The sequence below is a fragment of the Platalea leucorodia genome (genome assembly GCF_965183815.1).
Source record: "Platalea leucorodia genome assembly, chromosome: 9".
NCBI classification, from domain to species: Eukaryota; Metazoa; Chordata; class Aves; order Pelecaniformes; family Threskiornithidae; genus Platalea; species Platalea leucorodia.
The window spans coordinates 47,862,279-47,888,962 of record NC_138831.1 but is presented as its reverse complement, the minus strand read 5'-3'; the positions used below and the strand labels follow the sequence as shown (position 1 = coordinate 47,888,962).

General features: G+C 42.8%; 1 protein-coding gene across 1 annotated transcript in view; it reads left to right on the top strand.

Moving 5' to 3' along the window:
• The window catches only part of ADAMTS17 (ADAM metallopeptidase with thrombospondin type 1 motif 17), a gene marked incomplete at both ends in the record, with an annotated part of 193,757 nt that overhangs the window by 9,631 nt on the left and 157,442 nt on the right, over positions 1-26,684 (top strand). The window contains 2 exons of the mRNA XM_082321440.1: positions 1,657-1,822; positions 17,808-17,980. Of these exons, the coding sequence (XP_082177566.1) occupies positions 1,657-1,822; positions 17,808-17,980 (339 nt within the window). The remainder of the gene's footprint in view (positions 1-1,656; positions 1,823-17,807; positions 17,981-26,684) is intronic.

Sequence of the window (26,684 nt, the reverse complement as noted above, 5' to 3'; positions counted from 1 at the left end):
CTCCTGAATGCGGTTCAGTTAGTACGGCTGTCAAAAGAGGAGAGCTCTCATTTCTGTTAGCAGAAATTCCTCTTGCTGGAAATACTAGGCCAAAGGGATTTCCTGGGTGTACGTGAGGACTGAATTTGGCAGGGAGGTGTGGAAATGTACAATATACAGTATGTATGTAATGTATATTATAAATCATATTAGTACAGTCAGCTGTTGAATATATAGTATTTGCATGTACGTGCAGAGCATTTATTTGGATGGTTGCCTGGCTGGCACGGAACGTGGCGGGGGGATGACAAAAAAAAAGGTCTGGTCTCTCTTTATATGTATAGGATGGGTGTTACAGGTATGCAACCTAGCAGGACCCCTTCGTAAGCTCCTGTACCTATAAGATGTACCACAGGCACAATCTGGTGCCTCCTGGCAGGTCAGATGAAGCCTTCTGTTGCTCGCAGGAGAAGTTGGATCAGACCTAGAGAGTTCTCCCAAGGGGGTATATGGTAGAGAGCTGTATTTCGAGACTTTGAATTGCAATACAAATAATCATAGGATTAGTATGATGAAAAGTAAGTCAGAAACCCTCATTGTACATATTCACTTTCTCCAATGTGTTACAACCTCAGCGTTGATTACTAAACCTGGAAGCCTTATTAAGTTTTAAGGTGATATCTTTGCTTTCGCTCTTTTCCTTTCATGCCAGATAAGGAGTGGAAAAGGCATAGAAGAACTTTAAAAACTCTGGGTTGCAAGCATAGGAGGCCTCGCTCTCCTGGGGCAGAAGCTGCCTTCCAAAGATGTTCTTGCCAGCCCTGGTGTAAGGTCTGGACTTGGTACAAGAAAGGCAGGGGTTTAGTGCTCTGACCTGTAGCCTATGGATTCTACTGTTAATTAGACAGGGTCTTTGCCATCCTTTTGTTACTTATTCCAGAGATGGTAGAAAAGCTCGTAACTGGGAAGGTACAACAGTCCATTCCTGGCTTGACCCCTGAATCCCAACCCATGGCTTGCAGGGCGAGCAGCACTTACTATGTGGCCTGTATTGTACTCAATAAGAGGTATTTGGTCCCCATACAAAAAAATGTGGGTGGCTTTGCAAGTCATACTTACGACATCACTTCAATTCACTTAGTGTTGTCTGCAAGAGTGACATACGTAGGTGGTCTCCTGTTTGCAGGCAATTTCACCTCTTTGCTCTACTGAGATAGTAAATGCCATTTAATAACAATGCAATTCTAGCTGGCAATTAGAAAGGTGATCATGAAAGGATTTCTGTTAATGGGGTTTATTTGTCCTCGTGTGAGCTGAGCATCTCATAAGACATACATATTTATGCTTCCAGCTAGAGTGGTGCTCTAGCTGGAGGGAGAGGAAGAAGGGAAAGGAAGGGTGTTGACAAAACAGCCCCCCTCCTTTTTTTTTGTACATGTACAGTGCCTTGCACAATGATGTTTCTAAATAGTGCTCAGTGATATAAAAAATAAATATGAGAAGCCGATGAAGTTCTTTAATCTGTATTATGCAGACTGAACATGATCACGATCACTTTTCATTTCCTCACACTAAATAATGATTGCAGTGAAATGGTCTAGGTTGAGGCTGGGTTGATAGACAAGGTTAGGATACCAAACTGTCTGATGGGGTTTTTTTGTTCTCTTTTGTGGACAGGTTGGCTATATCCAAATTGGATCAGAGCACATGCTAATACAACCAGTGAATACATCAGAGACCTCATTTAGTGGAAAAGAACACTTCATCAGGCGTAGACGATCCACAAAATCAAGCCATCCCATGAAGTCGCACATTCCTGATGAGCACTGCAAGGTTGTAGCAGGTGAGCTTGAAGTGGCTCAAGAGAACAGCCATGCGTATGCAATTATATTTTTAACTGTTGTTCTGCCAGATATGTCTGTATTTTGTAATTCAAGTGTTCGGGCAGCTGGAGCTGGTGAAAAATGGCATGTGTTAATGAATCCTTCTGCTACTTCAGGCAGAAGGAGCCACATCACAAATATAAAAATTGTTAGGACATATGCTGTAACATTCAGTTTGTGAGAAGATAAACTTTGTGATGGGTCAGAGTAAACTTCTCTTTTAACCATGCAATGCGACCGCTGCTCAGGAAGGTAGTCACAACGTTTTTAGCAAAGGCCCAAATTTTGAAACTGAAGTCAGTGCTGAGGGGCGCTCTTTCGTCTCGCCTTTCCGCTAGAGTTGTGCCAAGTAGGCGTGGATAGAATGGTGATCCTTGCATTTCAGAATGTGGAGAGTGTCACTTCAGATGGTTTCATATAATTTGATCAGAAGTATCATCTGTGGAGTCCAGCTCCAGAGATCCAGCTCATAACAGGATAAAAAGATATCTGGAGAGGGGAAGAGATGCACAGTTACTTTTGTAAAACAATCTACTTTCTTTTTCAGCTTCTCGCATGTCATCATTTTTACTTCTGTCTAGCAGAGCACACCATCCATAATAGAGTATATCAGGGTACGTGGTCAACTGGGCAGACTTTGGTTTTTGTTTTGGGGGTTTGGGTTGGGTTTTTTTATTGCTTATAGGCTTAGGTGCATTTGAAACTGCCAGATGTAGTAGAGCAAGGTAATTTTTTTAACTAGGAACTTGATTTTGTTTTTTCTTTCTGGTGTTTGACTCGTCAGACTTAAGCTCTAGCTCTCATGCTGTAGGACTTGTTTCTTTGAGTGACAACTTTCAAATTGTTTGCTTTAAGGTTTTGTGAGATAAACTTTTTTTCCTCTTGCTTTGTGTTAGAGGGAGTGAGTTCATGGAGATAGCAAAGAAACTTTTAAGGTCTTTAGCTTTCCTTGGAGATCTGTGAACCCAAGTTTGATGTCTGAGAGTCCAAAATGTGATATCAACTCATATAGATATCCCTAGGCTAACTTTAATCTCGTTAGTTAGATTGGATGTTGAAGGAGCTACAGCTGTAACAGCAGGAAACCTGTGTGTGTTAGGTGGTGGGGTGCTTGAGCAGTTTTTGTCTGCCATCCTGTTACCCTGGCTGTGGACACAGTAGCAGCTGAAATGCAGATGTGCCTCGTGTGTTTGAAGCTATTCTGGACCAAACAACGACCTCTCAAGCAATTTCTAATGCTTTTCTGCTTAAATAGTTTAGCAATATGAGGTATATTGTTTCAATGGGGTTTCTGTAGTGTAACAAGAGTTGGGAGGTGAACCAGCTTCCTGAGAAACGGCAGTGATTTAGATTTTAATTGTGTGTCTGGCAGTTAATAGTAGACATTCTCTAATGCTCTGGATTCAGTTTCCAGTGTCATGCTGACACACCTGGCCAGTGTTAAGATCCTGGGCTTAAATCCTATGCGTCTCTGTGGGTACGGTATGTGCTGATGGCATGTTCCAGATTGTCAGTCTTCAGTTGTGACCCAGTGTGACAATGTTAAAGTTGTTTTTTTAAATTAAAAGTTATAATCGTGGATCTGACCCTAGAGTCCCCATTGGAATGGGAGACTAATAGTAAGGAGATCCATTTCTTTGGTGACAGTCCTCCTGTCAATATTTTTCTCCTGTCTTTCTCTTTCCTCCAGTCAAGCCACCACAGAAGGTCAGCAGCTTTGCTATATTTTTGCAGTTAAAGAGTGTGTGCCTGTGAGGTGCTGCAAACCTTGCTGATGTTCTAATGCTTAGCAGCTGAAACCCTGAAAAAATGCAGCTGTCTTGCACCTTTTTCATTTTGGGGTGGTTTTTCTTTTGTTTGGTGTTAATAATAAAACAGCTGTTGATATTATTATTTCCTATCATTTTTCAAGAGAAAATGTCTAACTAATCACTGATCATATCCTGTCTTCTATTTTTAAAGCCAAATAGTCAGATTGTCAGCTAGTATAAACTAGTCTAGGTTTCAGCTTCTTTGGAGCAATTGAATTTTATCCTTTCTGGAAATCTGTCTGGGTGGATTGCATAGAGGGTATTTTTTTATGAACTCTGCAAAATTTTTTCTTTAGGTTTCAGTGTGCCTGTGTATTCTGTTCCTTTTATTCCTCTCCTGCCCCATTACGCCAGCAATATTCCAGCTTCTGCCTCCTACTGGATGGGCTGCATACTAAATGGAGGCAGCAGGCCAAGGCATATATGCTGTCTTCTACTGGGCTGCCAAGGGGACAAAATGGGAAGCAGGACTGGCAGGTTTAATGGATGCAAGAATAAGACCCACAAGTATGGGAACAGCTGAGTGGTCAGGAACAAGTGCTGTTGTTGGACATAAAGGGACATGGCAGTAGCCGAAGGCACAAAAGGCTTCCTTATTGGGAACAGCAGTGGAAGCAGAGGTCTGAAGGAACTGACTGGAATAGGCAGCCATGAACTTAAAGTTTGCCTGTATCTCTTGGTTTTTGTATTTAACCAAGCCGTTGTACCAGCAGAGATGACCTTTGCTTGCTCATAAGGCTGCGTCCTAGCTGGCACTGCTTGCTGGTAAATCCTGGAGCCAGGAACTTTATTTTCTCTTGTGTGGAGTTGAACTCTTAGTAGTTCAGCAGGTTTATCATTCTCATGGGTTCAGACTAAGCCAATCTTCTTTTTGATTCTCTGAGTATGAAATCTTGGTTCTGGTTAGAGTTACAGATCCCCTATGTCTCTTTTTAGAGGAAACATCAGAACTTAGCACCACTCTGATTTCCTAGCCAAGTACTGTAGGTGCTGCAGTGCTGTGTTCATAGAAAACGTATTACAAAATTCTTACACTGTAAAATAAGACAGTCATTAGTTAAAAGCTGAATTGAACCAAAATCAGTCCAGGAAATCTGCCCCATCCTCTTGCCACTGAAGCTTTTGACCTTCTGTCTAGGGGCAGGGTGCTGCCTGTCCTTGGCAGAACTGAAATTCCCTCCCTGAGAAGAGGGACTAAAGGAAAGGAAATGGGGGAGACACTGGGTAATTGCATGGGATCACAAATGGAAGGAGGAGGAGGTGAGTGAGTACCAAGGTATCAGAACTGTAAAAATAAGACACTAAAAAGCGACACTGGAAAAAAAAGTGTTCCCAGTAGCACTTACTGCTTCCTGAAGGCTTCTGGGGACCCACTACATGCTGCTCTTTGCTTTGTCCAAAAGGGAATGTGAATAGACCCCACAGTTGCTGGGAGCCTCCCTGCAAGCTTTGTCCTCCTCAGGTTGGCCCAGAGGTGATCGCCAGGCAGGTCCTGAGCTTGGGGCACCTCATGGCATGGGCTAGGTGGGCCCTTGGTCTGACATGATGTGATTGCACTTCACTCTGTCTGTCACCCAAATTAATTACATATCTGTTGGGTTCCATGGGCAGCTTGAGGGACAAGAATTCCCTACTGGAAGCAAAGTTGTTGAAGTTCTCTGTATTTGTTGGGCTAAGAGCACACGTGCACATGCATGCACGTACATGCACACACTACTACTATAGCTCAGCTCATGCTAAGGTACTGGCCAGGCCACTTGGGCTGAGTGTGTATCTGAGTTCTGACGCAGAGGAAGATTGATGGTCTGATGTAAAACTTATTTAAGGCTATGGATCTTGTTCTGTGACTGCATTTTTTCCTACCTGATACTAATTGAGGAGCTAAGCTAGGACTGGATTTGGGGAGAGCAAAGCACCTGACTGCTGCACAGTGGGGAGTGCCGCTTGCTCGTGCAAACAGCCACAGCTTCAAGTAGCCGTGTCATAAAATAATGAAATTGCTCATGGGCTTTGCCACTTAAAGGCAGGGTCCTGAATGTTTTTCATTGTTGCGGGAAAGAAATGTAAGTCATGGCCGATAATAGGCTTAGGACGTTAACGACCTAATTGACTCCTGTCTGGTTTGGATTAACTTCTGTGCACATGGAGTTTAGAAACAAAAAAATTAATCCTCTCTGACACACAAAAGGTCCATTCCTAATGAAATTGTGTGGAAATGATGATCTAGGGGCATGCTTCCAGAGTTTCTCCTGGGAAAAGATGTCTTAACTATGGTACTCACCAACATTGGCAGAGTGAAGGACTGATCAGATTTGTACTAGAGGTTGTTTTTCACTGGCTTGTAATTTGGCTCACCCAGGCTAAAACTTGGCAGGAAAGAATGGAGGTTGTAAATACTTGGGAAATACTCACATGCTAGACATTTTAGGTACACATCCTGTATTGTTGGAACAGCATAGACAGAAAAATACAAGTTTGCGTAAATACAACATGAGTATTTTTCAAAGCCACAGAATTGTCACACTTGGGCATTTTCCAGCCCTTTGCTGCTGTTCTTGTATTTTCTGAACAGACAAGAATCACCTCTAAAGATACTTTCTTCTTAAAATTTTGTAATTCAGCAGTACCTGGAATGGTCTGGGGTTATTTGGGATTCAAATAAAGTAAAGTATCAGATGCTGAATTTTTAATGTTAGCTATTGATCATGTCATAAGAATTTAAACAGGGCAGAATTGTTCAATGGCAAATTTCTATTTGCAGCAATGGTCCTGTGATATATGAACTTAATTGATTGTAAAAAAAGATGCATGTTGATGTAATGACTTATGTGAGTATTTGTAGGGGGAGGAGGAAAGCATTGTAAGAAAGCAAAATGAACTTCATCAGGAAGTGCCATGTGTCAGCGCTACTGAGGGGATAGAGAGCACAGCATTCCAAGAGCATTCCTCTTGTGTTCCACCCAGAAGTGTGGGACTTTCCTCACAGACCCCAGCAGCCATGGGAGAGGGAAACTGAGCTGAACAGTTCCTTGGGGCTAGGTAATGCTAGCAGTCTGGTTTGATAAGTGGTTGTTAAAACCTCTAAAACAACTCCTTTAGTCTAAGTGGTGTAACATGTCCTACAGCACTCAAAATTATTTTTAGAGCTGCAGGAGAACTTTGTGGGAGCCAAATTTCTCCTGGAATAATCTGTATAAGAGGATTAATCTGGCTGTAGTCAGAAGTGGGAAAGTACTTAGGGTCTTGCATGACTGGATCTTTGAGATTTGAATCTGAAAGTTGCTACGAGTGGGTTAAAAAAAAAATAAATCCCAGGTCTGTGGATTCAGGGCTGATGTTTTAATTCCTTTGTTTAAATTCTGAAGTGCTCCAGCAGCAAAGGACAGATCCCATCACCATGGGCCAGGTGCTATTGTTAGTCATATGATATGTGTATACGTATTATTTTTATCACCTGTCATCCAGCAGGAGAAAGAGTTCAAGTCACAATGCACATTTCTGCTCAGGAATGAACATGAGCCCCTGTGAGGCAAACAGAAAACCTATTAAAAGGTTTCCAGGTGCATATGCTGTGAGGGGGAAGGAAGGAAAGGTTGGGTTTCATTTGCTCTGAAGCACGGCGTCATTAGGAGCATGGGAAATAGCTTCACACCAGTGATGTGAAACACTTCTTCAGTTCTCATCTCTAGACCCTGGGCTCCATCTGGGGTACAAACCTGCGATCACACACTGTTCTGATTTTAAAGAACTAGTTTGATGATGTTCTTGTCAAAGGTCCTGGACTAGTGGTCTTCCTGGAGAGAGAATGGAGTCATAGGGAGTTTTGTTTGTAGGTTTTAATACACATAAGTAAGAATTTCTCTACAGGTGAGCCAGGTGGGGAGAGAAAGAGGTCTCTTTTAACACATCATACGTGATTTTTGCAGTGCCCTCAGGTTTGGCCTAGACATCCATGAATAGACTTCCCTGTTTGTGGGGACGACAGGTAGTTGCAAGGCTAATCTGTGTTTTGACAGTATCTGCGATTCCCACCAATCTCTGACCCCATGAGAAGAGCTCTTGACAGAGAGGAAATGGGCAGACCAAGAGGACTATGGGGGAGCTGTACCATCTCCTTTATTAACCCCCTGTAGCTAAGAATGGGGGTAGAAAACACCGGAGATAGGGCTTCTTTCCTTGCCCTGTCTCTCTGCGACCTTATCTATACAATAAAGCTCTTTCCACGTGACGGTATCCACCACACCCTCAGCTGCAGTAAATGGATATGGTTATATTAACTATCGTGGAACAACAGTAGTTTAACTAATTTGCTGAGATCTGGTCACATAGTTTGCATGTTTCCTATGCCATCAAAGTCTATGGATGGGAAAAGTTTTCCAGTTTTTCTTGGTGAGACAAAATATCAATGTTAAAGACAGAATCAAACCATGTTATGAAAGCATAGGAATCTCCTCCAACCATGTCATAAAACTCTCTGTTTCTTTGGGAAAAGTAAGTTCTGTTATAACTTTTCCAAAGGTCTCCAGTGATGTATTAAAGTCCCCTTACATAGAAGGGATTTAATATAAAATACAGTCCAGGAGCATGAGAGAGAGCAGTTTGTCTTTGGATGGAAGGTTGTTATTTCATGTTTATGATATAGATCTCATAAATTACTCTTAAACGTGGGATTGCTTAAACGCTTTTGTCAGTTTAAATGAACCGGTTTTCATTTAATGCAAATGTGCTGCATGGAGAGACGCATGTAGTGAAAAAACAGGAAGATCAACATTTTAAGTCACAAAATAATGCGTTGCTTCTCTGTATAGTTACTTCTCAACCTGTTTTAACAATTGATCAAAGCTGGTAATAGTTTAAATAAGCGCTAGTATGCAGGTATCAAATGTAGGGAACACTTTCCCCGAACAGGTATAAATCCTAAACACATGTTACTGCTACGTTGCATTTCCCCATCTTTAGTCATTGTCTTTTAGCTGTGTTTTCTCTGCAGGTTTGACTTGGCCTGAAATAGCAGTTATTATGGCCAAAAAACATGTGCACTAAAAATAGAGAGATGTAATGCAACCTATATTAGTCCATATTAGGAAGCATCTGTTGAATTAAAGCAAGGATTTTAACAATGGGCTATGCAGAAGATGTAACGTGATTAAGTGTTTGCAAGCATAGAAGTATTCCCTGTATCAGAGATTCAGCCCTTTACCCATGGGAGTGTGTCTCACTTGTGCGGGTAAATCCCTTGTTTTTTCCAGGTCCCTGGTCTTCCAAAGAGGGAGTCTGGATTTTCCCTGTACGTGTGTGATTGTTTCCGTATGGTTGATAAACAGCAGCCTTTTGGAGCAGTCTACCATTCAGAAGTGTCTTTTTCCATCACATGTGGCAAGTGAAGTTTTATTGCTGGTCTGTTCTAGATGAAGCCCTCAGCATGAGGGCAGCATGAGTAATGTGGAGCAGGAGGGACTCCAGTTTCTTCTTCCTCTACTGTCAAGGTGCAAAAAAAGACAAAAAAAGAGAACGGGCAAATAGGCGTAGTGTGTGGATTTCTTCCCTTTCCAGAGCAGCTGCATGCAGTAGAGCTGTACTACTCCTTCACTTGGTTCCTAATAAAACTTAGTGCTAATTTCCGTTGGAACCTAATGCAATCTAAACTGGCAGGTGGTAATGAGCTCGGTTGTCAGGTGTACACTGCCCTTGTCTTGGGATGTTCATGGGTATTCCAGTGGTCATTCCAGCTAGAAAGGCAGACAGGTGGCTCCAAGGAGATGAAGGTACATTGCTTGCCTTTTAGCTGTCATCGTTTTTTCCATATTATCATAAATCATAGCTCAGGGTTAGAGCCAAGAGTTGGGAATTGGGACTCTGTTGGCCTCAGTTCCTAATGTTGTTTGACCTTTGACCTTCAGCAGATCCTTTGGGATCTTACCTATAGAAGTTACCAAGTGTTGGGCACCTACATGTTTGTGTGGCCAAGATGGGAACACGTTGGGGCAGGTTTTGCCTCTGTTCCAAAGCTTTAAGCTTCCTAAGTCATATGTGTCTCAAACTGTGAACCCAAGAGTGAAGGCACAGAAAATCAGAGGTCATTTAGACTATAACCTCTAACTCTCAAGCAGTTTCTTTATTTGCACATTAGGGCTTCTAACTCTGAGCTGGCAATGGCACCGAGAGCCTTTGGATCTGAAAGTTGGTCTGTAAACTGACAGTTTCTTTCTCAGCTGATCTGTTGCCTGAGTAGTTTGACATATCTGTATACATTAGGGATTAAACTTTTTACTTCACTTTGACCTGCTGAGCTAACACCGTTATGGGAGATGAACCTGTATTCTTTACTGGCTTTTGCAAATCACCAGAAGTAAATTGCTTGGCTTTCAAGGAGGTCTGTGCCACCTCTCTCAAGGTATAGGTGTAATGGTGAGGCCCGACTGTAGGTGGGGAGCCCCTGGTTTGGTAAGTCCCTGAGCTCTTCCAGCCTCAGCAGAAGTGGTGGGAGTTCAGCTGCCAAAGACCACGATGGGTTGGTGAGGGCGGTTGTAAAAACATTCTTTGGAAACTGAGCACGTTCGCTAAAGACTCATTAAACTAAAACAAACCTGGAGGCCAATGATGCCATTTTTCACAGTATAACTGCAGCCAGGCATTTTGTAGTTTTTAAAGCTCTGAAGTGGATTAGGACGGTGCTTTGTGATTGGTCTCAGATCTGCTGAGTTTAAGTGATCAAAACTGAGAAGTCCGAGTTCAGAGTCTTATGGACATCACTAGGACCTAATTGTATTTGTGTTACAGGATCTTTCCCCATGGCCCCGGGCAAGTTGGGGTCTTTGTGTGTCTGTCACAAACAAGGGAAATCAGCTTCAGAGAATTTACAGCTAGTAACAGAGCAAATCAAATATAGGATGAGAAACCGAGGCACAGAGGCTAAGAGGGAGTGGCAGAGCAGGTATTTCTATTCCCACTTTAATAGTCTTAACATTAAGCTATGCTCACTGTGCCTGCTTTCTGTACTATTAAATTGTCTCATCTGACTGTCTTACATGAGTGAGTCCTTGTTTCTAGCTGGATGGAAAGCCTACAATGAAGGTGTCCTTTTAAAAGGAGATGAGTGCATATAGTTCAGGTGGTGGCAGTCTTTGAAATCCTGCTAACAAATTAAACCAGTGAGCGGATAGAGATGATAGTGCTTGTCCTGTGCTGTCTTACAGGCCTGCCATTAAAGACAAAGTCCTGATGTGTTGTGTTGATGACTGAGTATGTTTTGCAGAAGAATAGGGTTTTAACTAACTGATGTGTCCAAGCCACAGACTAACTTGGCTAACAACATTTGCAATAAAATCTCCGTAGTGTTTTGGGATGCAGCACAGAGTTCATGACTTCTGTCTTAAATTCTTGTTTGCTGCTGTGCCAGACAAATAGTCATGAACTTGTGATTTGGTATGAAAGTGGCCGTGTTAAAAAAAAAAAAAAAAAAAAAAGGGAGATGGATTATTCTGCTATGCAATGATTCTTCCTACCTGTTGATGCATGATTTTGTCTGCCATTCTAGTCAGAAAGAAATTGGAGGTGCATAACCATTTTGTAGGACAAGGCATTAAAAATGAGAGGACAGCTCTCAGCCTGTAATCAGCTGTGATTTGAATGAGCAACCATTTTTAATTAATGAACTTCAGACTACCTACTGGCATCAGCTAGCTGTGGTAAATCTGAAATTCCAAGCTTTTAGTGGAGGTATAAAAGACCAGTGCACAGGGACATGATTGTGCTGTGTCCTGACAGAGGTGAAGGGGGCTCCACATTCCCATGGCTGGAAATAAACGGGGGAGTGCTGGCTGTGGCAGCGACTCCAATAGTGTCTGTTCTTAGTTTCCTTCTTCAATCCTTGCTTGTGGATGCCACAGGAAAGGTGTCAAGGAAGCAACTGTGTGGAGCAAGGCCCCTGGAGCTGAAGTGTGGTTTCTTCCCTCCCCCCCACTTCAGGAGATCAGTGTTTTGAAAAGAACCTCTCTGTTGTTGTATGGATGAAAACTGCAGCTGCAAGGTAACCAATGCACAGAGCTTTGGACATAAAGCCCACAGGAGGCAGTGAAGGGATGTTTCTGGTGGTGTCCATGAATTTTTGAACTGGCCCCCTTCATGTGCCTGTGGTGATCTCACAGCTCTGAGCTGTCCCGTGATGTGTGGTTGCCCTTTTAACTCAGGCTGTGTTAGCACGTATCCTTCAGTGGGCTGACTTCTGCAGCAAATGTTTTGTCATCCTGGAAGTCTCAGAGCTCTAAACCTGTTCAAATTTGTCTTGCTTCTAACCATGAGCAACTTGATCCCCCGGCTGAGCAAAGAAGGTTGCTGACTTGTACAGCTTGTGGGCATCCACCGTGGTGATGCTGTGCCGTCAGTCTTTTGAAGAGTCCGTTCAATAAATGGTTTGGAAGCAGCTCTGCTGTCAGATCCAAACACAAGGAGTAGATTGATTTAACTGTAGCATATTTCTCTTGATGTGTTTGTAAATAATAAACAGTCTTATCTGTGTTTCAACCCAGCACTCCTTGATTGTAATTCAAACTAAGAAGGAAGCCTGCCTGTATTCTGTTTAGGTTTTGCTTTTGCTCTGGTCCTGGGATGTAAATGCTGCTGCTAACTTCCACTTTCTGTTTCACTTCCTTGCTGGGCTCCACCTTACACCTTGCCTTCTTGATTTGAAATGAAATCAAATCATTATGCTAGATTTGAAAATTTCTCTGAAATTAGCGCAGGTTCTAGATTAAATAGCAATGTCTAAGAGACATAGATACAGTGTCAAGATCGTTTAAACACAGAATTGATAGCCTTTTGAGAGGTGTTTGTATCCTACTACTGGCACCAGAGAAACTTTGTGGCATCCTGCCCCTCTGATAATTTCGCAAACTTGCTCTTCCTCTGTTTGAGATATGGGTTTAGGTTAACTAGTAAGCATATACTTCAAGAACTTCCTTTCTTTACTTTTGAGACTTGGTTTGTGTGCAGGATCTCCTTTTTCTTTCTCTCTCTTTTGCTTTGGAGAGGTGATGATTTTTACTTTTAAGTGAAACTAATAAAACCTGCCTAATGTGAGTACCAGTGAAAGGTTCTCTAGAAACTCCTGGGGCATAGGGAAAACTAGTGTTACCTGTTCGCCCCGCTTGCATACTCTCTTCTCCTTTTTCTGCTGCTGAAGTAACAGCGTAAGGGAAAACAGAGCTACCTCTCCATGTGAGGGTATATGGAGATGTTAAAGGGGTCATGGGTGGAGGGAAGTCAGCAGAGGGCTTCCTGAGGAAGAACCGGAGAGGATTTTTAAGGCAGCAATAGAAAAGGGCTTCTAGGGAGAAATCTGGCCTTGCAGAAAGGACTCCGCAATTTTGCTTTTATTTGTGGCTTTTGTTGAACTGCATCCAGAAACTTTCAGTAGGTTTAACTAGAATGAGGTAGCTAAAATTACAAAGGGGAAGATTAGGGAGAAAAAAAACTGGAAGGCTATAGCAGAAGAGGTTGCTTTTCAGATGAGTCTGGGAAATACTGTTGGAAGGGAGGTAGGAGGAGCAGGAAGGGACTCTGCAGTTAGAGCAAGAATGTGCCAAAACCCAGACAGTGCTAGACAGGGCTTTCGGTGTGTAATGGGAAAAGGTCATTTGGGGTAGTTGCTTCGGAATTGTACATCTGTTGGGTTGCCATAAAAAGCACTGAGCATAGGGAGTTTTCTACTGAGGCTTCAGAAGAGCTCTGTTGTGCTTCTGACTGCTGTAGGGACTATGCTTTTTTTTTTTTTTTGCTGTTCTGAGGAAGGTTTCAAAGACTGCTGGACTATGATATGTGGTATGAGCTGAATGTGATATCATCGTGTTCCTTTCCTAGGTGACTAGCCAAGGAAAGGTAAGAGCCCGTAAAAAAAGCCAGTTAATGAGCTTGTGTAATGTTACATCCATTTTATACTGAGGATCTGGGGGTGTACTGCCCTTCTCCCATCACCTAACAGTCCTGAATTTTGTGGAATTTTTGGCCAGATAGATAAACTGTGTAACACACTGTCAAGGTGACTGGCAAAAGACTAATGTCCCTTGTGCCTAGTCACCCGCAGCATATACGTGCTGTGTTGTAGATTGACTGTTTCAGCTCATATTTCACATGAAATTGTCTGACCTCTTAAGCGGAGAACACCTGACTCCTAAAATAGTGTGCCGTTTGGTTATGTGTGCTCCCCGCAATGTAAACTCCTCTGACAGGCTCCTGCCCATGTTTTATGGCCTCTCATGCCTTCAACACTAACACTTAACATCTGCACCACAAAATTTGTAACATCAGTTTGTTCAAATAAAGAATCCACCAAGCATTTAATCCTTGTTTTAATGGCTGATGTTTATTTTAGTTTGGGGTTTCATGTACTCATGGAGGGATTCTCTGCCCATAGTCCATAAATCACACGGGGCAGGAGTGAGACTTCTCTGTGCTGGCTTGTTTCCTAAGTGAGGCTCTAGAGATGGGTTGGTTGGTTTTTTTTTTTTGATACCTCCATAAGGTTGACTCACCTCAGGTATGAGTTGCAGATGCATTTAATCAGGATTTTTACTATTGGTTTTGGATCTTTTTCTCCTTTTCATCAAATGTCTGTGATATGGGATGTGTGTATTTCTTCAGTTCTCTTTGTGATGGTTCATCCATGCAAATGACAGTTGTGTTTTCTCCATGTGCTTGATTATGCTGGAAAATTGTTTGCATGTGCGGTAGGCAGGAAGATGGAATTAGAGACCACTCTGAAAGTAGCCCCCTGCAAGGACACAAAGAATAAAGAAAAGTTACACTCTAGAGGAGCTATGAACTTAAAAAAGCGTGGAGGGGACATGACACACAACACCTCTGTTCACGTAGTTCATGTTGCTTTGCCTTACCTCTCCTGTAGTGTGTCATTGGTGACCACCTGAGCTCTTTGTAGGCTCCCCTGGGTCCATTACATGTTGCCTGTTTTAAATGCTCAGTAAGCTTACACTTGGAGAATGTGAGGGAGAAGATGAGAGTAAGAGCCCAGATTCTCTAAGTTAGGTCACTTTGGCTGTGTTTCTGGGCAAGCTGTGGGGTGGTAGTTTTCCACACACAACCTCTAATCCCTACCACCCAGTGGAAAGCAGCCAGTCCACAGCTTCAAGTAAAACTCATGGAGGAATGGGGGCCAGAGGCTTTGTGTGAACCAAGACTACCCAGCAATTTGCCAGGAGTCCCTTTACGCTGCTGCTCTCCAGAAATCACACCTTTCAGAGTTTTGTACAGCTGCCTTCTGCAAAGAGGTGCCGAGTGGAATCAGCAAAGCCTCGCCAATTCCTTCATCTGCTTCTTGTGGAGGGACGATGCTGGGCAATCCTATGGCAAATGACCATGGCATGACCTCTTCTCCCCAGAGTGCGAGCTACAGTCTAGCATAGTGGGTGCCTCCTCTGACACAAGTGGCCTCTTTTCCACCAAAAAAGAGATTTTTGAAGTGAAAACCCAGAGTACTCTGAATTTATTTTCTTCCACTTAAGCCTTTTTACACAGTTCATTCAACACCAGGCTCAGACTTATTTGAGTTTAGGCCTACCCCCCTCCCCCATAAAAGCAAATTCTCTATAGGTAGGAGATGTATACCAGCTGAAAACTTCAAATTTATTAGGGAATTACCAAAATAAGAATTTGATGGGGAAGCACTGTTACTTCCAGGAATGTTCTGATTGCTAGCAGCAAGACCCAAAAGATGAGTGCTCTTGCTGGAATAATTTGCCTTCTCTTCCTTTTTCTCTGATTTCTACCCTGGTATTTAAACGGTAACTGTGAAAGTGCTGCAGCTAAAGATGCATGGCTATGCAGGGGGAGGGATGGGTGGATGAATGGAATGAATAAACAAAAAACATGGGAGCTTGTTCACAGAAGTTTGGTGAGGTCATCTCCATTTCATCGTTGGCGAATCAAAGGTGCATTCATTTTTCCTTCTTTCTGGTATAGTCACTCCATTTTATTTTATTGCCTTTCTAAAGCAATTAGAAACATACAGATCCCCTGCTCTGTGGCAGCTTTGTTATGATTGCACACTTTTCTGTAGCTGTCTTGCAGTCCATGTGAAAACAAGCCTTGAAACTTGGTTATTTTCATCTTTGCTGCTGGCACATAGCTTCCATTATTTATGAGCACCCCAAGTTTTCATTTTTTGCTTGTCCATGGGCTCCTGTCTGTCTTTTTAGACCCAGGGGGATATTTCCCAACTCTTTTAAAAAAGATTCAAATCAAACTTCATGGTTGTTTTCTCAGTTTGAAATATGTACCAAGTGTTGACAGTTGATGCCTTGGGCAGAACGGCATGTGCAGAGCTATACTAGATGACTGCTAGACAACTCAGAATAGGGATATGGGATGGACATGTGCAAATGTGCATATTGACAAGACAGAAAAATGTATGAATGAGCAGAAGGCAGGGGGTCCATTTCAGGTGGGCTTTGGGGGGCTTACACCTGATGGAGTTTATCACCCTGAATACAAGAGGGTCAGTCAGGGAAAAGTGATGATCTGGATGCGAGTGCTTTTACCAGCCTGGGCAAGAAGGGAAATTCAAGCTGAATTATGTAAGGGAGCTGCTAAACAGGCTGTGTAAAAACAGGATCAGTGAACGCTAACTCAGATCTGCCTGCTGCAGAATGGTGCTTTGCTAAGAGAGGGTCTCAAGTTAAATCTACAAAAAATTACAAAGCGATTCTCTGCTCTGGGAAATGAGCAGCATGTGTAGTGTGACATAAGAGGTATATGTCTGATCATCCATTATGGTTTATCCTGTGTCACTTTTGCATTGAATGTTGTGTTTATGCTCTTTCAGGACATGTTGTGTGTTCTGCTCCCTTTCTCATTGGAAGAAATCAGCATTAATACCAGTGTCGGTATCTTATCCATAGTATATTGCAGGCTGACCAGTAAGCAGATGTAATTTCAGTGAATCTGGGCAGTTTGTTTCTTATTGCAAAATAAATTTGGTTAATGACTTCATTTATTTTTCTTTCATTATACAATTGAAAACACGAATACATTTTTTGTGACTGCAGTGTAGTGAGTAGATTCAATGTGAGATCTGAACGTAACTTCTCCTTTGTTCATGCCTCAGCTGCTTTGCCCATCTGCCTTTGAGCCGTGAAACACATTTCACCTTTAATTTTAGAAGAGGACAAATTACTAATACATTAGTCCCTTAGTTTGGAGGAAGGGAGGTTTAACTTCTGTGTTTTAATTTTTGTGTTAACAGTAGATGACCACTGCTTCACTTTCTAGTCCTTAGAATGGGTCCTTTTCATAGGTTCTTGTAACTTAAGTTCATTAAGGATCAGCTGGTCTGGGGAGTCCCCTGCTTTTGGTACACATACCGCTGTAAAGAGGCGTGTGAGCTCTGCACGTAGGTGGCCGGTGACTGCAGCTGCTGGTGCTGGCGCTCATGCCAATAGCAATAAATGAGCAAAGAAAGCTTGAGAAGGTCTTATCTAGCCTGACCTTCTGCACTGCTGGGTTTCATCCAGAGACTTCTGCAGTTGGCCAATAATGCATGTTCCAAAACAGTCTGACTTAATTTAAAATGTTTGAGACTCTATCTTGTGCTCTATTACAATGCTCTAGTAATGCTGATAGCAAGTAAAAATGCAACTGATGGAAATCTGAAGTCCAGGAATATCTTACAACTTCCCTGGCTAAGGAGAACCTTCAGAGTCTAGTGTGTATATTGCATCCCAAAGCATGACCTCCTATCCTAAGCTTTTCTTCACCAGATTTTTCCTTAATTAGCCCTTGCTCCATTATAGTGGAATGTTACTCCTTTCAAAAGCAAGATTTCAAATTTCTGAAATTTTTGCAGGAGCATGACTTCTTGGTTTGAATTACAGTTAGTCTTTTGGTTTTCTGGACTTCTCTTTTCCCATCCTCTTTCCTATTTGCATGTAATCTGGTGGTCTCATATGAATCTGCACACAGAGGTACAGATGTACTTGCAATGGAACCTCTTGGTTGCTTCTTTTAATCAGCAAAGAGCATTTTAATTAAAGGTCATCGCAATCTGAATGTGCACAAGAATGTTGAAAAGAGTATAAATGTTTTAATATGATCTGCCAGCCTTAATAAGTATTTTGACTTTTAGAAAAGAAGAGACAAAAGAAAATGAAATCAACCACTGACTGGAGGGAGAGAAGAAACGCCATTCGACTTACCAACGAGTACACAGTAGAAACTCTGGTGGTGGCAGATGCTGATATGGTCCAATACCATGGTGCAGAGGCTGCCCAAAGATTCATCCTCACAGTTATGAATATGGTAAGTAGGCACTTTACTCTCAAAAGAAGTAGTAAGAGTAAATAGATCATATCCAGGGTAGGTTAAAGCTGGCCTCCTTGACAGCTGAAATGGGTAACTGTTTTGACCTTGAGGTATGAGGAAAGGTTTTTGTTTTCTTGTGTTATATGCCTTTTCTCCCCCTGTCTGGGTGAGTCCCTGTATTTGCCTAAGGACATCACAATAAAAAACTTTTTTGAAACTGAAATTGCAAGTTTTCAGTTTGGAAATATTCTGTAATTATTCAGGAGTCGTGTTTTCTACCATGTTTTTGTACTGCTGTGATTTACCTTGGAAGAGAGTATGCCGGAGCGGACAGATGGTTTTGTCTGACATGACGTTTCTTGGGTTCCTAAAGATTTCCATGGCACACCTGTTTCTTAAGAGAGATTTCTCTGTGGGTCATTGTCATAGCAGGCAGCCAAAGTGTTATTGAAGATAGCAGTCATATTGATTTCAGCAGAAAACCTGGCTTTAAGTCAGCTAGAAATTATCTCTGATTTTTACATAATGAAAGTGGCTGCCTCCCTTCCTGTAGGAAACGTGGCAAACTTATCACCAAACTGCCAGCTGATCCCATTCTCTTGACCCAGGACCTCTTGTGCTGGTCGTACCTCTGTATAGTTGATGGAGTTGGGCTTTAGAAGCATTCTAGAAATTCTGCAGAGAATCTGCCAGGAGTGAGGAGAGCCTTTTGAAACTGCAAGCTCAGATGAAGTATGGGTGTTAATTTGTTAGCTGTCCTAGTAGTTAAGCCTTCTGTCTCAGCTGATAAGGGAACACAAAGCCTCTCACCGTGAGTGCTCACTCACTTGTTGGCAGTGCCAATAAAGAGATAATGGCTAAATTGGATGTGGACACTGAAAACTGCTCAGAGGCGGCAGGGGTCCTTCCAGAGGCATTTGCACAAGGAAGTCTTGGAGGAAGCTTGTGTTCCTCTGCCCATGCTATTGTGACATTCAGGAACAGTTCATTCTCCTGACTACTGCTCTGTTGTTGTTCATGAGCAGCAAATTGGCTTGCAAAGAAATAACAGTTCTTAATAGTAATTGACTGGTCATGCTTCCCAATGAAGAGCTGAGTGATGGATGCTCAGTGTATAATCCAGCTGTGGGACAACCGCTTTTTAAGAGGTCTTGTATTCCTTTATCAAGTACTGGTGTGAGGGAGCCCTCCTGTAGTGAAAGGCTTTGCTGATTAAGCGGGGAGTTTGTTTAACTAGTCTTTTCCATTAACAAGCTGCTTTTCTGTGTTCCTTCCTCTACCTTTTATTTTGCCTTCTAGCATGCTGTGACAATAGTCACTTTATTTGGATGGGCTTGTAGGAAATGTCGTCTTGCAACAAAGCCATTCATGCCACCATGACTTCAGGGTCTACTTACTGGCTTTCTTACATTTAAGGATGTGTTTGCTGGGGGCACAAGAACCTTATTCTTCTCAAAGCCATGGTCCTCCACCTTTAAATTCACATACCAGCTTTGCAGTGAGCAGGCAGAACATAAGTCATATTCAGTTCTGAACAAATTTGCTTCTCAAGTGACTTTTTGAACTAACGGAAGGAATGTATGTGTCAAGGCTGAGTTTCTTCCTTATGTCAGATGCTTGGGACATTGAGAGGGGTGATGGGTGCTTTTTATTTGCAGTGGCAGCCCAGAGATCCTCCTAAAATCTGTTCTACGCTGATTCATCAGTGAGATAATAAAAATCTGCCATTGTGCCCCACAGTTCTGCTAGGGCTGGGATAGGGCATTATGGCTGTGAGAGCTTTTAAAACATTTGTCTAATCATCTGTCTTGATGATCCAAGTGCCAAAAGGTCAATTATTTCAGTGTAGTCACTAGTGCATCTCTATGTTGTATAGCTTTATCAGGCTGTGAAGATTGTTAGGGTTGAGTACCCTGATAGACCAACTCCTAAACAAAAGATGGCCATGAATGCTGTTGTCTGTCCAGGCTGAGGAGTACTGCAGAACATCTCAGCAACATCAGCTTGCCAGGTGTGAAGAAAGGAGAGGTGCTGATAGATGGGTTGGGTTCTCTAAATCCATTTATTAAACAAATACTGAAACTTAGTTTCCAATGAATTTGGTTGATGGACTTTTGAGCTAGGTTCTGATTCTGTAGTGTGAGCTCACCCCTTTATTAAACGCTAGAGAGTGCACATGGAAGAGGAGTCTTGGCTGAGGAACACATTTATCTGACATCTCCTAAGGTGCAAAGCCCAGCTGAAATGCTTCCCACTGTTAAGTCATTGCTCCTAGGGGCTCACCCGTGTGGTTGTTCTGATGTCTGACCGGATTTGAATTTGTGTTTCAGCTTTTCAGCCTTCAGAAGAGCACTGACAGAGTGTCTCTCCTTTGTCTGGCCACCTACATGCCCACACTTGTAGGAACGTAATGTCTTTCAGGCCTCTACCTCCCTGAAGAAATTGGTTGTAAGTGGCTGGTGAGATCAGAAGATACTGAGGAATAATAATAATAGGCAAACACATAGATGTCGTCATTGCATAAATCCTTTATTCTGAGGCTGTAAAACAAGGTGAAATCAAAGGGGTTTTTAACGTTCCATTTGCCATAATGAAATCTGTTCTTCATCCCAGCAAAAGAGGTTGAAGAGTAATTCAGAAAATATATTTCAGGAAGAGAGATAGGATGTCATGCTGTTTAGGTAGGCCTTGGCTGAGCTCCGCCCAGCCACACTCTTTGGATATTGCCTGAACCAGCCACAGTGCATCTTTGTGTGGTAGTTTCTCATCTGAAAAACCGTGCTAAGAGGAACAGCACAACCCTAACTCCTTAGGGCAGCATCTGTTGCATCCCTCTTTGGTGCAGGATCGGTTGTGCTCTATGTAACCACACAAATGAAGGCCTCCTGGCTGCTTGGGATCTTTGTTTCCTGCCTGCCTCGATACAACTTCTGTCAGCCTTCCGTGACTGTGGGGGACAGGATTTGCCCCATGATATTAGGCAGTGCTTATTCAGCTACACTGCAGGATGGCGGGCTGCCTCTAAAAGAAACCAGAATGTTAATTTTGGCTTGGATGCTTGCATTTAAGCAAATAGAACATTACTGGTCAGGGGTATATTAACTTAACTCCTCTCTGTAAGCCATTACGTTTACTGTCAAACCACAAAACACGCATTAAGAGGTCTTATTAATGCATTTTATATTTATAGACATTTTAAATAAAGTGATTTGCCTTAAAGTATTTAATATCTATTTATGTTACAAGAATTTCTGAAGGAAAAAAAGTCAGCATTACAAAATACTGTTTTATTGCTCCCTTAGTAAATGAGAATCTTAAGGAAAAAAACCCCCACCACCCTCCTCTAGAATAACAGCTAAGAAACCTTTTGCAACCCAGAAATAACAGGTAGTACTTCATCTAGCAAATGCTGTGTTTTCAATGATGTTCTGTCGTTCTGACCATCCCCCTGAACAGAGAATAGGTTCACACTGAAGGTACTTGTTTTTCCTCAATGTCATTGTAGAGGTACAAGCTCTTCCATTTACTAAATTAATATTTGAAGTTGTAAGACAGATTTTTCCAAGATCATGGAAGAATTTCCCTCTAAGGTACTCCGTAACGTATGAGTAGGAACAAGCATGGCTTCAGGGCTTTGGGTTGACTTTTTCTAAGTCACCACCTCTAAAATGAAATCTTTTCTTGTTTTCTGGCAAGGTATTTGATTCAGTATGATTTTCCTAATGGGTGATTCCTGATGGATTTGTGATAATTTTAAAAAAATAAGGCGATAAAGAAGTTGTCAAATGCTACCATGTACACCTGCAGCCTTAGTGAGACAGTGAGTTTATGGGCATGCTGGATGTAAGGACCTGGACAGGTAGAGATATAAGCAAAATTACAGAAATGCTAAACCAGATACTTAATATAGGTGCTGATTTATTTTTCTAAGTTAAACTCCCTTGTTATTGAGCTTTTGTGCGGTGTTGCAGTGTTTGCATTTCAGTTCTTGTCTCCCCTTTGCATCCTTCAGCTTGAGTGCAACTCCCGTTCATGCCCTTCTTCAGTAGCCACCAGCGTTTAGAACTTCCTCTAAATTCCAAAACCAAGTGCCTTTGTGGTAAAACATGCTTATTTTGCTCACCTATTCTGTTACTCTGTGTCTGGCAACTATGATTTCTGATTGCATTTCATGCATGTGGAGGCTGTAGGGATGGATGTTCTGTTTCTTATGAAGTCCTGTGTTGCTCTTGTGACACTTCATGGCTTCATTTAAACTGAACTTCAGGTTTCTCAGCCAGCCACTAGAAGACCAGTGCATTGGTTTTCTCTTTTCCTCTCCCCTGCGTTTCTGTGTATCTGCTTACAATAGCTGCCATTTTGGGCTTGGTTCAAGAGCAGGTTCCGAAGCATGAGGCGTGCACTGCTTTCCTGCAGGAGTTTTATGCTTTTGTTTCCTCGTGTTCTCTTTTCATCTGAGAGAAATGGCCGGTAAGACAAAAAGGAGATTCTCTGTCCTCACAGACAGGCAGACTGCACTGGCTTCTGCTGTGGCTGGTCTTCATGGCTTGTGCTTTCAGCTTCCCGGAGAAAACTGATTCAAATGATTCTGAAGCATATGGTAAATGAGGTATGAGACCCTTTGGAAAGTCTTGTCCATGACCATAGTGTTTTTAATGATGAGGAGTGACTGGTTTCAGCTAGTAGCTGAACAGCAAGTTGTGAATGTTGGCTCCTTGCGATTGTGCAGAGCTTCCTTTGCAAACCAAGTCCCACTCAGACTGACCCTCTGAGCATTTAGGGACAGACATGTCTGAATTTCCAAGACCACAACGTAATTTAAAAGCTGCTTTCTATGGGTTTGAAAACCTAAAAAAAAAAAAGTTGTTTGTTTTTTCTCTCCCCTAAGTGCATTTTTGGGGGTTTTGGAACAAATTACAACTGTGGCTTTGTTTTTAGCTTGCCTTTTTCTGAGAGAATACAGAGTGCAGGGCTAAGTTACTGTCGTACGTGTTAGTTCTCCTGCAGCTGTTGCTAAGCCATGCGATTAGTGTGGAAGCTCTTTGCAGCAGCAAGCAGTGACTTGAAGTTAGTGATCTTTTGGATGTCATTAAGAGGGAAAATTTTTATGTTGTTCTTTAGGAATAATACTGGTTTACTCTCTGAAGCCTTATTTTAGACTCTGCAGATCATTTTTCATTTTGGATTTCCCCTGTGAGAGTTTCTTCTATGTTAAAGAAGCAGATAAAATAATTTTTATCATGCACGCATTGATGGATTTATATCTCTGTGCTCTTGGGGGCTGGCACATAAAGGCTCCAGAGCTGCCACCAATAATTGGCTCCCTTACCATGATCTGGAATTTTCATGATGGGAACAGGGACATAAGGGAAAAGGATACAAGTATTTGATCACTGTCTACAGATTTCTCTTTTTGCTCCAGCAGCCCTAGCAGAAAGAGTTATGTCAACTGTATCTTAAAAAGAGCCACGAATATGTTCTTTTTCATAATGTTTAATGGGATAATTTGAAAGCTTGGCTTTAGGTGGGTGTTAGAAATCCTATAGCACTTTTCAAAACAAGTGAAAGACAACCTCAGTAACCTGACTAATGCTTCTGCTGTCCAAACGTCGTCCAGCAGCCAAGGCAATGGGGAGGCTCTTGCTTGAGTGCAACGCTTAGGGAAGAAAAAAGGAAAAAAGTCAATTTACCCTCAGGGTTGCTGTTCTGAACTCCAAAACATCTGAAACACACACGTCTCCCTCCCGCCGTGCACCTGCAGAGGAAGCTCTTGAGAATTAAAAAAAAAATTAAACTGATGTAGTTTAGTTCCTCTCTTAGCCCAGTTCCTCATGTCTAGGTTGTGCTTTATGGACGCTGGGGCAGGCCTGGGCAGCTCATGCCAAAACTGCATTTATTCTGTCCCTTCCATGTCAAAGCTGTAAGGAGAAAGAAAGGCAGGAGGAATGCAAACAGAAGAGGAGGAGAGGGATGGTTCAGGCTTCAAGCTTTTCTGTTTTCTCTGGGGCATTCTGTGCAGTACAGCTCTGTCAGAGTAATGCAGATGAAGGAGGGAGATGTCAGAGATGGGCTTTATTATTTTTCTTGTTCTGCACTTTTCTATTCTTCTGTCTGCTTTGTATGACTCTTTACCATACCTCTTTCTGTTTCCAAGCCACATTGACAACTTTTCACATGCCTTCCCTTCAGCCTAGTGACCAAGAACCTCCATTGCTCTTCCAGCCAAGCTGCTTTCTGACAGTGTGGTGATGTCCTAAAACAGTAACCCTTGGATTTTGTTCCACGGCAGAGTGTTAGCGGGTTTCATGCAGCTGATGCTTGTGTTCCCAGCTGCCTTATTTTATTAAAAGGTTCTAAAATACCCCAAATATTTTTACTTTCCCCATGTTGGAAGTGGTCACAGCAGCCGCCTCAAGGGTGTGATGCAATTGCAGGCTTGAGGGAGGGTGGCCCGTGGTACTGCGAGTGCGAAGGGAGGTGCCTGCGAGTCAGTCTCTCTCTGAATGCATGTTGTCCATGCAGCAGAAAATCTTGAACATCTGCACTAGGACTTCCCATTCCTCCTCCCCTGGTACCAGTTATCTCAGCCACCTCACTTGGCACCGTTAGCTCACGTGCCGGCGATAGCCAGTTGGACGTGGTGCCTGAACAGCGTTGACACACCATGTCTGTGGGTGATGGTTTCCTTGTAGGCCGGGTGAAGGTGGTCACTGCCATGAAGGAATCCAATTCGTAGCAGGAAAGACTTATGGATTTGAATTCTTTTATTTTAAAGACACCTGGATTCCGTGATAATGCTTCCTTCGGGTACAACCTACCTTGCACAGTCTGGTTTAACACTGGCTGTGTGCTGCCAAAATGGCTGTGAATAACCTGTGCTGAACTCAGTCTCATTTTTTCATGAAGTCATTTAAGGTCTGGCTGTCTTCTCACTGGGGTTCCTTCTAGCCTTAAGGACCATGATTTGAGACAGTTTGGGTTTTCACTTAAAAGGACAGCGTATTGGGCACAGCTGGCAAGGTGCTGGCAGCGGGGGGCTGCGAGACCCCGGGGCCGCCCTGTGGCGGGGACAGCCAGTTCCAGCCACCTCTGCAGTGGCCCCACCACAGGCCCCCGCAGAGCCCATCAGCAAAGCTGTTGGCTCCTCTGTGAAAACGTATTCAAGAAAGGGCAAAAGGCTGCATAGGCAGCAAGGAAAAAAGTGTGAGGAAAAATCGGTGTGAGCACCCTGGGAGAGCAGGAGGAGGGGCAGGAGGTGCTCCAGGTGCCAGAGCAGAGGTTGCCCTGCAGCCTGTGGAGAGACCATGGTAGGGCAGGTGGCTATTCCCTGAAGAATATTGTTGCCTGTGGAGAGGAGCCTTCACTAGAGCAGGTCCTCCTGACAGGAACTGTGGCCGATGGAGAGGACCCGTGCTGCAGTGGGGGAAAAGTGTAAGGAGGGAGGAGCATCAGAGAGGAGCTGCTGTGGACTGACCACAGCCCCCATTCCCCATCCCCCTGCGCGGCTTGGGGGAAGGAGGCAGAGGAGTCAGGAATGGAGGAGTGAAGTTGAGCCTAGGACAAAATGGTGGGATGAGGTGAGGGGAAGGCGTTGTTTTAATTCGTCTTTGTTTCTCTTGATACAAATTATTTTAATTGGCAATAAATTAAATTTTCCCCAAGTCAAGTGTGTTTTGCCTGTGATGGTAATTGATAAGTGATCTCCCTCTCTTTATCTCAACCCATGAGCTTTTTCATCTTAATTTGTCCTCCTGTCCTGTTGAGGAGGGGTTGTGAGAGAGCGGCGGGGTGGGGTCTGGCAGGCATCTAGTCAGAGAAGCTCAAGTGCCATGTGGCTGGTTGCCTCTCAGACTCCGTGCCTCCATTTCACAGTCCTATGTCTGGGCTAAATGCAAGGGCAAATCACTTGTGCAGAACTGTCTTGCAGTTTGTTTTAATTGAGAAGGTCCTCTCAGGATAGTGAAGAAGGAGAGTATACATCCTGTACTCACTTGGTTAATGAATAATTGCTGTTTGGGTGGTGATATTTGCTTGTCCAGTCCAATTTGCAGGCACACTTTTAGGTCTGTTTTCTTGCTAATTTGCCTGCAGATCTTAGCTCATTTTGAAAGACAAGTTTCTTTGTGGGTAGAGTGTGAACAGTTCCCAGCTAAATCTATGTAGACCTTTCTGTATAAAACTTTACAGGGGTCTTTTTGCTAACTGGAAAAGAAACAGAAGAATCAGTGAAGACAGATGAAGCTGGAGATGTCTCCCCATTCTTCAACTTGGTTCATGAAAGAAGATTGGGGATCGTAAATGTGATATTTTGACAGTGTCCTGCAGCTCTGGAACTGGACCATCTTGAATCATAGTGCTAATGTCCTCTTCAGCTGAGTTTATTATGATCACATTTTAAATCCTGAGAAACAGTGCAGAGTTGTATTAAACAAAAAAAGAAAAAGAAAAAAAAAAAAGATTACTTTTCCTCTGGCAACTGTCTATCCATCTCTAAGAAAAATTCTTAAAATTTCATTAAGAAATTATTTACCCCAACATGTGGGTATTGTTAGCTATCGTACTTTCTTGCCTTTTGCCAGCAATAAATCATCTACTTAGAGATTTGTCTTTGTAGTTAAACAACTCATAAGCACGGCCAGAATATGCACAGCCACTTTTGTTTGCACCACATCTTCAAAATTCTGCACACCATCTATCCTAA